The sequence below is a fragment of the Mixophyes fleayi genome, chromosome 2 (genome assembly GCF_038048845.1).
Source record: "Mixophyes fleayi isolate aMixFle1 chromosome 2, aMixFle1.hap1, whole genome shotgun sequence".
NCBI classification, from domain to species: domain Eukaryota; kingdom Metazoa; phylum Chordata; class Amphibia; order Anura; family Limnodynastidae; genus Mixophyes; species Mixophyes fleayi.
Genome location: NC_134403.1, coordinates 59,434,358 through 59,448,734, shown reverse-complemented (window position 1 = coordinate 59,448,734; position 14,377 = coordinate 59,434,358). Strand labels below are relative to the sequence as shown.

The 14,377-nt window shown below is 40.1% G+C and overlaps 1 protein-coding gene across 3 annotated transcripts in view; it reads right to left on the bottom strand.

Moving 5' to 3' along the window:
- ATP7B (ATPase copper transporting beta) overlaps nucleotides 1–14,377 on the bottom strand; it is a 71,392-nt gene that overhangs the window by 44,006 nt on the left and 13,009 nt on the right. For all 3 annotated transcript variants that reach the window (XM_075199065.1, XM_075199066.1, XM_075199064.1), the window contains exon 2: nucleotides 11,586–11,713. In XM_075199065.1, the coding sequence (XP_075055166.1) occupies nucleotides 11,586–11,708 (123 nt within the window). In that variant the 5' untranslated portion in view covers nucleotides 11,709–11,713. The remainder of the gene's footprint in view (nucleotides 1–11,585; nucleotides 11,714–14,377) is intronic.

Below are 14,377 nucleotides of genomic sequence, written 5' to 3'. Positions count from 1 at the left end.
TGTTCACATGGACACTTTTCAAGCATGTAGGGAACACTGAAATGTGATTTGGTTATAGACCTGGCCAAGTTACTTGACTGCCCCTGTACGGATACAGGGCAGCACGGTGGCTTAGTGGGTAGCACTGGGGTCATGAGTTCAATATCTGTGTGGAGTTTGTATATTCTCCCCGTGTTTGCGTAGGTTTCCTCCAGGTGCTCCGTTTCCTCCCACACTTCAAAAACATACTGGTAGGTTAATTGGCTTCTATTAAATTGACTTTAGTCTCTCTCGGTCTGTTTATGTTAGGGGATTTAGATTGTAAGCTCCAATGGGGCAGGGACTGATGTGAGTGAGTTCTCTGTACAGTGCTGCGGAATTAGTGGCGCTATATAAATAGCTGTTGATGATGGATTGCATTAGTTACACTACTTCTCTTCTCTCCCTCTGTCTACTGTGTTATTGTGGGTGCTCCTAACATACAAAAGTGCATCAGATCTGGAATGTGAGAACTTTTATGACAGTTACTAAATACAGGTTTGGGAGGTGCCCATGCCACTTTTGATTTTTTTAAATTTCTGGACAAAAGACGTACTTTCGCTTTAATTCTAATATATACTTTTAAAAAACTTAGAAACAAAGCAAATAATACAATTTCAGAAACTGGACAAGCAGATGCATAGAATAAGGGTTAATTCACATAGAAAGCCCAAAACTTATCTGCGTGTTTTCAGCCAATATAGCTACAACATTAGTTTTTATATCCAGTAGATTAAATTAGGCAGCATGAAGGGGCTCTTATATATTTTAGCAGTCTTTGAGGTGCAGAAGTAACATCAGGGTTTCTACAGCAATTGGGTTACAACTTAAGCTAGAGTTAGGGTTATCTTTGAGAGTAGGTTTAGAGTAAAAGGTAGGACTTGGGCCAGGTCCAGGGATGATAAGAAATACAGTTTACGGAGTAACTCTTGTTCAAACAAGAAGTGTTTTCCTTTTTAGAGCCAAGAAAGTCACATTATAGGTTGTGTTTAGCTGGGCTATGACTAAATAAATGTACCCATGGACTCCTTGTACAGAAGTAAAACACAGTAATCACAGGAAGGATGAATAGGGAAATGAGGATAATGAAGACAGGTCTCTGGCCTCGGAAGTGACTGTGTTTAGTTACTGTGAGAGATAAATTAATTGGTCCCACAGAGAGTGAGTTGATTGAACAGCTGCCTGAACAGCAGGAGACACAATTACCTTTAATAATAATAGGTTACATAGATACAGTAGGATGGATGGATAGACAGACAGACAGATAGATATTGGATAGATAGATAGATAGATATTCTATAGATAGATAGATAGAATGATAGATATTCTATGGATAGATAGATAGATAAATATTCTATAGATAGATAGATATTCTATAGATAGATAGATAGATAGGTATTTTATAGATAGATAGACAGATATTCTACAGATAGATAGAATGATAGATATTCTATAGATAGATAGATAGGTATTGTATAGATAGATGTTCTACAGATAGATATATATTCTATAGATAGATATGTGATAGATAGATAGATATATTGATAGGTATTGTATAGATAGATAGACAGATATTCTACAGATAGACAGATAGAATGATAGATATTCTATAGATAGATAGATAGATAGGTATTGTATAGATAGATAGATAGATATTCTACAGATAGACAGATAGATATATATTGTATAGATAGATATGAGATAGATAGATAGAAAGATAGATAGATAGATATTCTATAGATAGATAGATAGATATTCTATAGATAGATATTCGATAGATAGATAGATAGATATTCTATAGATAGATATTCTATAGATAGATAGATATTCTATAGATAGATATGTGATAGATAGATAGATAGATAGATAGATAGATAGATAGATAGAATGATAGATAGATATTCTATAGATAGAATGATATATATTCTATAGATAGAATGATAGATAGATATTCTATAGATAGATAGATAGAATGATATTCTATAGATAGATAGATAGAATGATAGATAGATATTCTATAGATAGATAGATATTCTATAGATAGATAGATAGATATTCTATAGATAGATATGTGATAGATAGATAGATAGATATTCTATAGATAGATAGAGATAGAGATAGATAGATAGATAGATAGATAGATAGATAGATAGATAGATAGATAGATAGATAGATAGAGCAGCAGCGTCCAATTCAAGCTCTGGACATATGAAAGGTATCTCCTGTACCAGCTACAGGTCGGTGTAAGTGCCGAGTGATAGTGATGACGGTCATATATACAAGATACAACATGTATTTGCAGTCAAAAGCAACTGTAAAAATGCAATTTATTGACATTCATAACCTACTAATACACGTATGTTATTGATAAAAAAATATATATTTTTTTTTTGTTTTAGTGCATTAATATATATTTTTTTCTTCTGTGCGTTCTTTTGGAACATTATATTCCTCAGATGTATTGGACGTATCCTGCAGTGTATTGTCTGTTAGAGCAGAGTGGACCTAGACCCATATTCATCAACAGACGTATCTTCAGATTGGCTCCTTGTTGAATACAGTGTTTATGGCAATTTACATGCGATTTTACAACAAAAAGCACAATGCATTAGTTTTGTGTGCCTTAATGAATCAGGCCCTGAATTTTTAAAGTGGACTTGTCAGTATATCTAAAATGTTATGATAATTTCCATTGTCTATATTAGATGTCTACCCAGCTACTAAAATCCCCCTTTTTGCTGACATGTTTGCCCTCCAAATTATGTCGCACCATGCACCCACAACTGCCCCTTATTACAGTTCCACAGTGTGGTCATATTTACACCATTGTGTATTCAGCCTCAGATCAGGCAGCGCACTATGTTCCCATCTGCCATTACTGCATCACGCTGACAGCAAAGCTAACATAAGAATTGGAGAGGGAGGATCAAAACATATTAGGAAAAAAACATTAAAATGTCTAAGTTTCATTTCATTCATGCATACATTATTATGCAGCTACATCGATAAACTACACTATTTCTTTTGCTTATAAATGACATCTAGGGGAAAATGTATCAAGCTGAGAATTTTCTGCCGGGTTTGAAAAACCAATCAGATTCTAGCTATCATTTATTTAGTACATTCTACAAAATGACAGCTAGAAGCTGGTTGGTTGCTATAGGCAACATCTCCACTTTTCAAACCCGCCGGAAAACTCTCAGCTTGATACATTTACCCCATAGACTTTAAGCCAGGGTTTCCCAAACCCAGTCCTCAGGGCTCCCTAACAGTGCAGGTTTTCCATATCTCCTTGCTGGAGCACAGGTGTATTCATTACTGACTGACACATTGTAACAGATCCACAGGTGGTCCTAATTATGTCACATGTGATCCAGAAAACCTGCACTGTTGGGGAGCCCTGAGGACTGGGTTTGGGAAACCCTGCTTTAAGCAATAATCAACTTCCATCTTGCCCAGTGAATATTCTACATCAGGTTTGATACTCTTCACTAAATTGAAGAAATAACTGAAAGTTTTATGTATCATATATAATCATATAACTAACTTTATAGCCTGTTTCCTGTGCTACATTCAGTACATTTGTCTGTAGTGCTCCATAAGCACTGTCTGTATTGCGTGTGAAAGTTAATTCTCTACACTACTAGAGAAAGTGGTACCATGTTCATTGTGGATAAGGTAGGAGAGAAAAATGGTTGTAATATTAACTAATAACAAACGAACAAATGTAAAAAGTTTTTCGAGTTAACCAACCACTTGTGACTCTTAAGTGGGTCATTAATTTAGAAAACATAACTGAGGCTAATATATGTAAAAGCTCCTGTAAATAATATAAACAGTGACTTCTGACATCATTGCCTACGATCGGACATCCAGGACCTGTATAAAAGCATTCAGCTTTTGACCTAATATGGAATTAGAATTCCTTGGTGATTAATAATATTCCTATAATACACAGTAGTAGATATATACTGCCACATATATACACTATAGATAAGGCGTAAATATAAAATGTTGATATGCTGCAAATGTTGATAATTAGTTTACACTGTAGACACAGTTGGAACCTGTGTTGGAAAAAGAAAAACATATACACGACTATATTATATGGGCAGAACTCAGTACTGGCTGTCTTATGACCCGGATTCTGCTTTTACCTACGTTTGCCTTGCACCAAAGCTGCTTCAACTGAGAGGAGAATCTGAGAGTATCTGAATGGTGATAGGGTTTGGTACCTTCATTAGAGAAAATTTATATAATGTGATTATTCTTCTTAATCTAACAAAGGAATTGTAGCCTGGAAAAAACTTTCATATATTTATTTCCTGTTTGCCCTTAACCCTTTCAGTTCTAAAAACAAGTGGAAACCAGAATTGTGACTCATCCTTGCATTTATGTAGGTTAAACAAAAATCATTTTATACTTGAAAATTAGGAGAAAACCCATCAATGAATTTATTTCAACTTCCTTGATTATCTGACATTTTTAATAGCAAATACATTTTAGCAGTAATTCCATCTCTGCACATTGTTCGTAGCGAGTACAATTAATCCTTTTATGGCTCCAGTGGGCAGTGATATTCCCATAGAACAGATTTCTCCGGACACTGGACTTCTGATAAAATATTCTATTTAATGACATCACGAAGTGGAGGCGCTGTCTCTTCTCGTGTGCTGCTGGGCTGCCATGCTTTTATTTGTCTCTGACAGGGCCGTAACTAGGGCTATGCGATAGGGGCGACCGCGCAGGGTGCAACGCTGAAGGGCGGTGCAATTTAGGAATATTTTAGGTTAATTTGGTTAAAATTGAGGGCTAGGGGGGCGGCATTTGTCTTTCTCGCCCCAGGCGCTAGAATTCTACGTTACAGCTCTGGACTCTCTGATATACAGTGATTGTCACTGGAGGGCTGTTTAGGCTGCAAACAACACTGCTGAATATGCTGTATGACACTTATTGTTATTTGTGCATTACAGTACACAATATGAATAAGATACATGTAAATAATCATGAATGTAAACTCACTGACCTGCTCCTGGGGGGCTCTGGGATCTGCGGTCATTACTCCTATGTATGCGCCCCCCTCCTCAGTCTCTGCTCGGTCCTGGGCCCCCTGCATTGCGCTCAGCTCTCCGCAGCTAATCAGAGTTACATTGCTGCTTTTCATTTTAACCTGCTCACTTTTTCCCTCTACATTGCTGTCTAAACTCATTCATTCTGGAAAAAAAGAGAATCCTACAAAAATGCCAGGATGAAGAAATGCCTTGAAATTCTCACTTTGGTAACAAAACAAAAAAATCTAAACTACAAATCTCTTGATAAATATGTAATCCATAGAAGAGAGGAGCATTACTGATCATTATCTGTAGGCTTTATATGCTGGAAAGGTTTGCACTCAGCTATTTATACATTGGTAATATTTAAATCTCTTCCCATGAATTAGCATTTTTGGTGTTTTGACAAACTACACTGAGAAGCGACGGTCTCTGCACACAGCCGGGCTGCTGAACACAAGAGGGCAGTCCCTCGTATGCATATCAGGTAACATGTGAACTGTGTGTGTGCACAGTGACTTGGCTGCATTTCACCCGTGTGCAAAATCACAGTCACAACGCACTCTTCTCATACCTTAACATAGGGCTATTTCTTTTCATTACTATTATTATTATTATGTTTATTATTGCAGGTAAAACAAAAAGCTACTTCTTGTATAATTTGTTAACCTAAGTTCTGAGTTCTGTAGATCCAGGTCATTTTTATTCAAGATAGTTTTTTTTAGATCTTCATACAGTTTTAATTGGTTGGTTTCAGGGCCGGATTAAGGGAATGGAGGCCCCTGGGCTAAGGGCGCCTCTATTCCCCCGTGAGGCCCCCAATGTGAGCCACCCGCCGCCCCCCACATACCCCGTGAGGGCCCCCCGCCCCAAGCGCTTACCTGTCACTGTAGTCCTCCGTCCCCGGCGCGCTGTAAGCTCCTTACTGAGGAGATCTCGCGAGAGTTCACTCGCGAGATCTCCTCAGTAAGCAGATTACTGAGCGCCGGGGACGGAGGACTACAGTGACAGTGCTCAGCAGCATTGATCGGGCTGGGGGCGCCCCCGCCCCCGGACCGATCAATAATGCTGCTGAGGACTTTGAAGGGCCCCCTGGATGCCCGAGGCCCCTGGGCTATAGCCCAGTTAGACCTCGGGTTAATCCGGCACTGATTGGTTTGCACATGGCTCCTGGTATTTCTACAAACACATTTCACTATCTCTTTTTGTATTTTTTTTCTCAACTACTTTACATTATCAGGCAAAAGTTTCATTTTTCTGTACTAGGTTAGTACAAAGACCTGTATGCATCATATACGCACATAATCATAGCGGTAGAAAAACAATCTCACTCTCTGTTATATGTTTACAAGATATGTTTTTTGTTTTTCTTTTTTAAAAAAAACAACAACAACCCACAAATGATCGTATACAACTTTTCTGCAAGTATTTGTTGCAGAAACTAAATAGTAAACTCCTCAGACCCTAATCCCATTGAGAACTTGTGCTCAATCCTCAAGAGGCGGGTGCACAAACAAACCCACAAATTCTGACAAACTCCAAGCATTGATTAGGCAAGAATGGGCGGCTGTCAGTCACTATGTGGCCCAGAAGTTAATTGACAGCATGCCAGGGCGAATTGCAGAGGTCTTCAAAAAGAAGGGTCAACACTGCAAATATTGACTCTTTGCATTAATGTAATTGTCAATAAAAGCCTTTGACACTTATGAAATGCTTATTATTTTACTTCAGTATACCATAGCAACATCTGACAAAAAGATCTAAAAACACTGAAGCAGCAAACTTTGCGAAAACCAATACTTGTGTCATTCTCCAAACTTTTGGTCATGACTGTACACATTCATTACTTGTTTTGTCCTTTCAAGTTCATTTTCAATAAGGTAATTTTAAAGATAATAACCCAGATTAATTACATAAGGGTTGTTATTCAAGATTCAAAGCATCTGACTGATCTGTGTTTACTTACTATGCAGGTGAATGTGGAGATGGATAGATGGATTAAGGAGTGTTACAGGAGTGATTTAAAACTCTCTAGTGAAAAAAGAGACAAAATGCTGCAGGAATAGGGATCACTGATGTGTCATCCGGTAATTAAAACTTGGAAGTATGGTAAAAAATAATCAATGCAAGCAATTAAAAAAATGCTATCGTCCATAAGCCCTTATTTTAAAACAAGTTATGTGACATATAACAAGTAATTATGAAAGTGCAAAATGTGCACTCTCCATAGTGCTTATGCCACTTGCACCTATATTTGTGCAAATTCATCTGTTTTTATGTGGAAGAACATGGATTTCTGGGATTTGCAGGTCTTTTGTGGGAAAGTAGGAGATGTTGGTGTGCACTAATAAATGCACTAGGCAGACAGATATGTCCATTTTCCGCATTTAGTAAAGCTCTGCGCAGATACATGTCTGCACTTTGTAAGTGACTTTTCTAATTTAGCATATGCCTTTCTTCAAACCTGCCATTGCTTACTATGAACCATTTATGGCAGATTGACAACAAGTCTCACATTACTGCAATTTTCTGCAAATTGACAAACTTCAAATGATAGTTGTAAAAAAACACAAAAAATAACTTGTTAGCTTAATATAGAATTAAACATCAGAAGAAAAAGTCAGATTCAGATGTGATGGAATATAATTAGGTCTGTGTAGTACGTGCTATAGTAGATGGTCTGAAATGGTATTTAGTGCTTTGTCTGACATAATGTTATAGCTCCTGCCTCGTGTTTCTCTTTCTGCCCCACCTTGCTATATGTTCAATGAACTGGAGCTGACGACCTCTGCTGCCAAGTTTAAATACACAGAGCCATACATGTACCAAGACTAATGCACAGAACCATACCTGCATAACCATACCTGCCACCATGACTAATGCTCAGAGCCATAACAGGCTCCAAGACTACTGCGCAGAGCCATAACAGGCTCCAAGACTAATGTGCAGAGCCATAACAGGCTCCAAGACTACTGCGCAGAGCCATAACAGGCTCCAAGACTAATGTGCAGAGCCATAACAGGCTCCAAGACTAATGCACAGAGCCATATTAAACACCAAGACTAATGCACAGAGCCATAACAGGCTCCAAGACTACTGCGCAGAGCCATAACAGGCTCCAAGACTAATGTGCAGAGCCATAACAGGCTCCAAGACTACTGCGCAGAGCCATAACAGGCTCCAAGACTAATGTGCAGAGCCATAACAGGCTCCAAGACTAATGCACAGAGCCATATTAAACACCAAGACTAATGCACAGAGCCATAACAGGCTCCAAGACTAATGCTCGGAGCCATAACAGGCTCCAAGACTAATGCACAGAGCCATAACAGTCTCCAAGACTAATGCACAGAGCCATAACAGGCTCCAAGACTAATGCACAGAGCCATAACGGGCTCCAAGACTAATGCTCAGAGACATAACGGGCTCCAAGACTAATGCTCAGAGCCATAACAGACTCCAAGACTAATGCTCAGAGCCATAACAGGCTCCAAGACTAATGCACAGAGCCATAACAGGCTCCAAGACTAATGCACAGAGCCATAACAGGCTCCAAGACTAATGCTCAGAGCCATAACAGGCTCCAAGACTAATGCGCAGAGCCATAACAGGCTCCAAGACTAATGCACAGAGCCATAACAGTCTCCAAGACTAATGCACAGAGCCATAACAGGCTCCAAGACTAATGCACAGAGCCATAACGGGCTCCAAGACTAATGCTCAGAGACATAACGGGCTCCAAGACTAATGCTCAGAGCCATAACAGACTCCAAGACTAATGCTCAGAGCCATAACAGGCTCCAAGACTAATGCACAGAGCCATAACAGGCTCCAAGACTACTGCGCAGAGCCATAACAGGTTCCAAGACTAATGCACAGAGCCATAACAGGCTCCAAGACTAATGCACAGAGCCATAACAGGCTCCAAGACTAATGCACAGAGCCATATGACTCTGTGCATGGCCAGAAACAGACAATACGCTAGAGAACACAAGTGTATGCAATTCATCTTCCAGCACAAAGAACACTCAAAACAGCCTATGATTTCATGGACAGAACGGAGGAGGTACGTGGTGTATGCACGTATCAATGTACAGTAAGGGTGTGCCAAGCTGGAGTGCACACAGCAACATCCGACTCAAGCTTTGGGCATCTCTAAGGTACGTGTGTTTCAGTCGTATCACTTGCTCCAGATACAGTTTAGGTGTAAGTGCTGAGTGATAGTGATGACGGTCACATATGCAGCTAGAACATGTTTTTGCAATCTGAAGCAACTGTAAAGATGCCTTTTATGTACAGTAGACATGAATAACATCCTGATAAATGTATTTTTTTTTATGTTTTTTCATTAATGATCATTGTCACAGGTGACAATTATTCCATTTTCTTTATGTTCTCTGCGTTCTGCTGGACTTTATATTTCACATATGTCTTGTACGTACCCTGCAATATATTGTGTCTGTCTCAATAGAACAAGTGCCGTATATGCTGAGCGTACCTACAACCGTGATCAAAAAGAGACGTTTCTTCAGGTCCACTTGTAGTTGCATATAGTTGTGTGTGTGCCCTAATTATGTGCGTTTAAAAAAAACAAAACAAAAAAAAAAACACGTTTTGCGTGCCTTAATGAATCAGGCCCAAAATGTGGATGTGGAATAAAATATTTTCCATCAGTGTTCAAAGGAATACATCTACTGGATAAGAGACATTATTTTTAAATGGGTAAAAGGTTTACTTTAAAGAGTAACTGCAGAGGGTGCGGAGGAGGGAAGGGGCTGGTTTGAGCTTGGATCTAATTCTTTGCCCTATGTTAAAGGATAACTGTATATTTTGTTTAAGGGCTGCAGTTTTACAACAGTGTCACATCCAGTTTGCGTAAGATGCCATTACCACTAGAGGTGATGGAATATTTTGACATTTGATTGCATTTTACTGGTTTGACAACCTAGAACATGTTTATGGTATTTTTGGTTTTGGACCACGATTAGAAGAAGTTTCAATTCAAATTTTGTAGCTCATGTTTGTCAATCGCATTTAATGTTCCCTTTTTTATAAAAAAAAAAAACACGAATCAATATCATATTTTTGTTTTATATAAAAAAAATTTTTTTTAAATTGTACTGTAGCTGAATAGTAAACAGCGCATTGTGTGCAAGTTACAATCTTTGCCTACAAGCTGTATCAAAGTTAACCTCCTTATCATAACGAAAGACAGGGGAGGGTAGGGGGAGAGGTCAAGTTTGTCATCAGAAACACAATACTGTGAAATTATCATTTCGTCATTAACAACTAATATAAAAAATTACATTAGTGATTCAGCTAAATAAATTTTCTTTTAAATTAATCTGCAGTCCGAGGTTTGCAATAAAAAAACACCAAAATGCTTAAAATGTAACTCTAACGTGTGTGAACCAGCCTGGGCGTTGACAAGCAGCCTTCAACACCGTCAAAACTGCTCAACTTTCCAGGCAAACTGGGTTCTACTCCCAACTGCTTTGCTTGACACTTATTATATTAAGTAGGGAAATAATAATACAACCATTTAAGTGTGACTATTAACATCATTTATATAGTATTACTACTCCGTAGCACTTTACAATTCAAAGCAAACACATTAATAAAATAAGAATCCAAATTAATAAACAAACAGGTAAGAGGGCACATACTGGCACCAGGGTGATGTGTTCTGTGGACAGTAAGTACTGTGGTTATGTTCCTCCCAACTGGCATCACACTGGAATTAGTGTCAGGTTATACCCCATTCATACTGCACCAAAATGCCGGGTTTTTCCTGGGTAGAGCTCAAACGACCCGGGTCTAAAAAGCCGGGATTTATCGAGGGGTAATTCCTGGGTCGGACCCGGGTTGCATGCACTATGAATGGAAAAAGAGAAAGAGAGAAAGAGAGAAAGAGAGAAAGAGAGAGAGAGAGAGATAGAGAGAGAGACTCTCTATCTATCTGGGAAATACTAGTTGTGTGAAAGGAAGCAAAGTTCAGGTTTTTCTGCTAGGATTTAAACACTGGGGCAGCATCCAGTCTTCATTTTTCAGCCAATGAAAATTGCCAGGGCACAGATATGTGCAGTATGAATGGGGTCAACCCGGGAAATTCCCGGGTCCGAGCTGCAGTATGAATGGTGTTTCTGAACTGGGACGCTCCGAGACCCTGCAAAAACCTGGCTTCAAAAATCCGGGATATTGTAGGGACGGCAGTATGAAAGTGGTACATAGGTCCCAGCTGTCCATAAGACAAAGGGGTATATTTACTAAACTGCGGGTTTGAAAAAGTGGAGATGTTGCTTATAGCAACCAATCAGATTCTAGCTATCATTTATTTAGTACATTCTACAAAATGACAGATAGAATTTGATTGGTTGCTATAGGCAACATCTCCACTTTTTCAAACCCGCAGTTTAGTAAATATACCCCAAGTCTCATTCTGGCACTGGGTTATAGACCAAGGTCTGGTAGTGTTAAGGTGATGTATCACTCCGTAATACTACGTCTCTGTCTTACCTTGCTCACGTAGCGGTGAGGTGAAAGATTCGCACTAGGTTTCTTTACATATTCCTCTTCAGTACGTAATAATCGTACTTCCTCCTCCTCCTCATCCTCCAGAAATGTTCTTCTAGGCATCATCTTTACTGGAAAACAGGACAATGCACAAATTATTATTTATTGATAGGTGTAAAATTGTAATTTCCTATGAGCAGGATTCTATATGCCTTTCTCTGTGTGTGTTTAATGTATGCTTGCATACAAATTCCTGTTTATCTCTTCCTGGTCCTTTCTACAGAAAAGTTGCACCCTGACATCTCCCTCCAGCTGCTAAGGATGGAAGTGAAACTCACCTTGTTTTGTCTACGCATTACTTTACTGATGGAAGCTTAGAAAACTTTGCAACTATAATTAATAATATCAAATTAATTCTCTGGACCTGAGTAATTAAGGAGAACAAAGCAAAAAAAATAAAAAAAAAAGTAATTTTGCACCTTGGCAAAACCACGTTGCATTGCAGGGGGAGGTAAATTTAAAATGTGGAGACAGATTTATAGTTTGGGTAGGGCATGTCCTAGATCAACCTTAAATTTCAGTGTAAGAATAAAGCTATCAAATATTTGTGTGCTACATGAAACAGCAGCCAGTATTTAACTTATGTGCAAAATAATAAACTAATCTGCACCCCTTGCATTGTAACATAGTTTCTCCAAGAGCAAACTTACTCCTTTTTTTTGCTTTGCTCTCCTTAATGACTCAAACCCACTATGCTCTGGGAGAATACCCATAACAAATAAGAGGGAATGTTCACATATATGAGTTATAGGGAGGATCCACACAAATTTCTGTGTGGATGGTAAAAAATCTATTGGTTTGCAAAACCTTTGCCACTAGTTGGATGATCGGGATGATACTACAGAATTCCTTGTGATTAAACGTATTTGACCCCACCCCCTCTGATAAACTTACAGCTTTGTATTTTACTAGAACTACATTTGTGGAATCCGGAGTCCTTCTTATGTGTAATGTCACTAATAAAAGCAACTAGACTTCATGGGCTAGATTTACTAAACTGCGGGTTTGAAAAAGTGGAGATGTTGCCTATAGCAACCAATCAGATTCGAGTTGTCATTTATTTAGTGCAGGGGTCCTCAAACTGCGGCCCGCTGAGGACATTTATATGGCCCGCCGGCATGGCCAGATTAAGGGGGGGGCACTGGGGGCACGTGCCCCGGGCCCCCCTCTCTCCAAGAGCCCCCCGCCGCCCACATCATCTCACCTGTCAGCAGCGCAGGATTTTTTTTTCAAATACACTCGGCGTGTGTGCTGGCAGTCGGCGCAAGGGAGAGGGAGGGGTACCCTGCAGCGCCGCCAAGAGGCAGTCTCAGGCATTTTTTTCCCCAAGTACACGCAGCGCGCACGTCAGCGCTTGGTGCGGGGTACTACGCGGGAGGATGGGCGCGGAGTCTGCCTAAGTAATGAATGAATGAATGTGCAGCGCGCCCTAGTCTCTCCTTGCTTCCTTTTCAAAGTGGGGACTGTGCAGTCTATTGATACAGTGCACAGCCCCTACCTCACGTCTGATGGCCACTCCTGTTCAAACTCCGCGGTGGGGCCCACTTCTTCTGACCTGTGGCTGTGCCCTGCCGTCCTTTACAACAGCTAGGAATCTTAAAGTGAGTAATTTTCAAGAAATACAGGGACACGCATACACTGATATATACATTAGGCGCACACACACTGGGCACACTTACACTGGGCATACATATACTGGTACACATATACTGGTACATACACTGGGACAGGCATCCTGGACACGCATACACTTGTACAGACACACTGGGCACGCATACACTTGTACAGACACACTGGGCACACTTACACTGGTACAGACACTAGGCACACTGACACTGGGCACAGATACACTGGTACAGACACTTGGCACGATGACACTGGGCACACATACAAAAGTGCAGACACTTGGCACGCTGACACTGGGCACACATACACTGGTACACACACTAGGCACGCATACACTTGTACAGACACACTGGGCACACTTACACTGGTACACACACTGGGCACACATACACAGGTACAGACACTAGGCACACTGACACTGGGCACAGATACACTGGTACAGACACTTCTCACGATGACAATGGGCACACATACAAAAGTGCAGACACTTCTCACGATGACAATGGGCACACATACAAAAGTGCAGACACTTGGCACGCTGACACTGGGCACACATACACTGGTACACACACTAGGCACGCATACACTTGTACAGACACACTGGGCACACTTACACTGGTACACACACTGGGCACACATACACAGGTACAGACACTTGGCACACTGACACTGGGCACAGATACACAGGTATGGACACTTGGCATGCTGACACTAGGCACACATACACTGGCACACACACTAGGCACACATACAAAGGGACAGACACTTGGCACGCTGACACTGGGCACAGATACACTGGTACACACACTAGGCACACATACACTGGTACAGACACCCTGGGCACACATACACTGGAACCAGACATTGACCATCTCATTAGCCAAAAGCAGGCCCATAGTTCCCATTGAAATACTGGTAAATTTGTTCATTTAAATTTACTTCATTTTAAATATTGTATTTGTTCCCGTTTTGTTTCTTCACTTCAAAATAAGATATATGCAGTGTGCATAGGAATTTGTTCATAGTTTTTGTTTTTACTATAGTCCGGCCCTCCAACAGTCTGAGGGACAGTGAACTGGCCCCCTGTTTAAAAAGTTTGAGGACCCCTG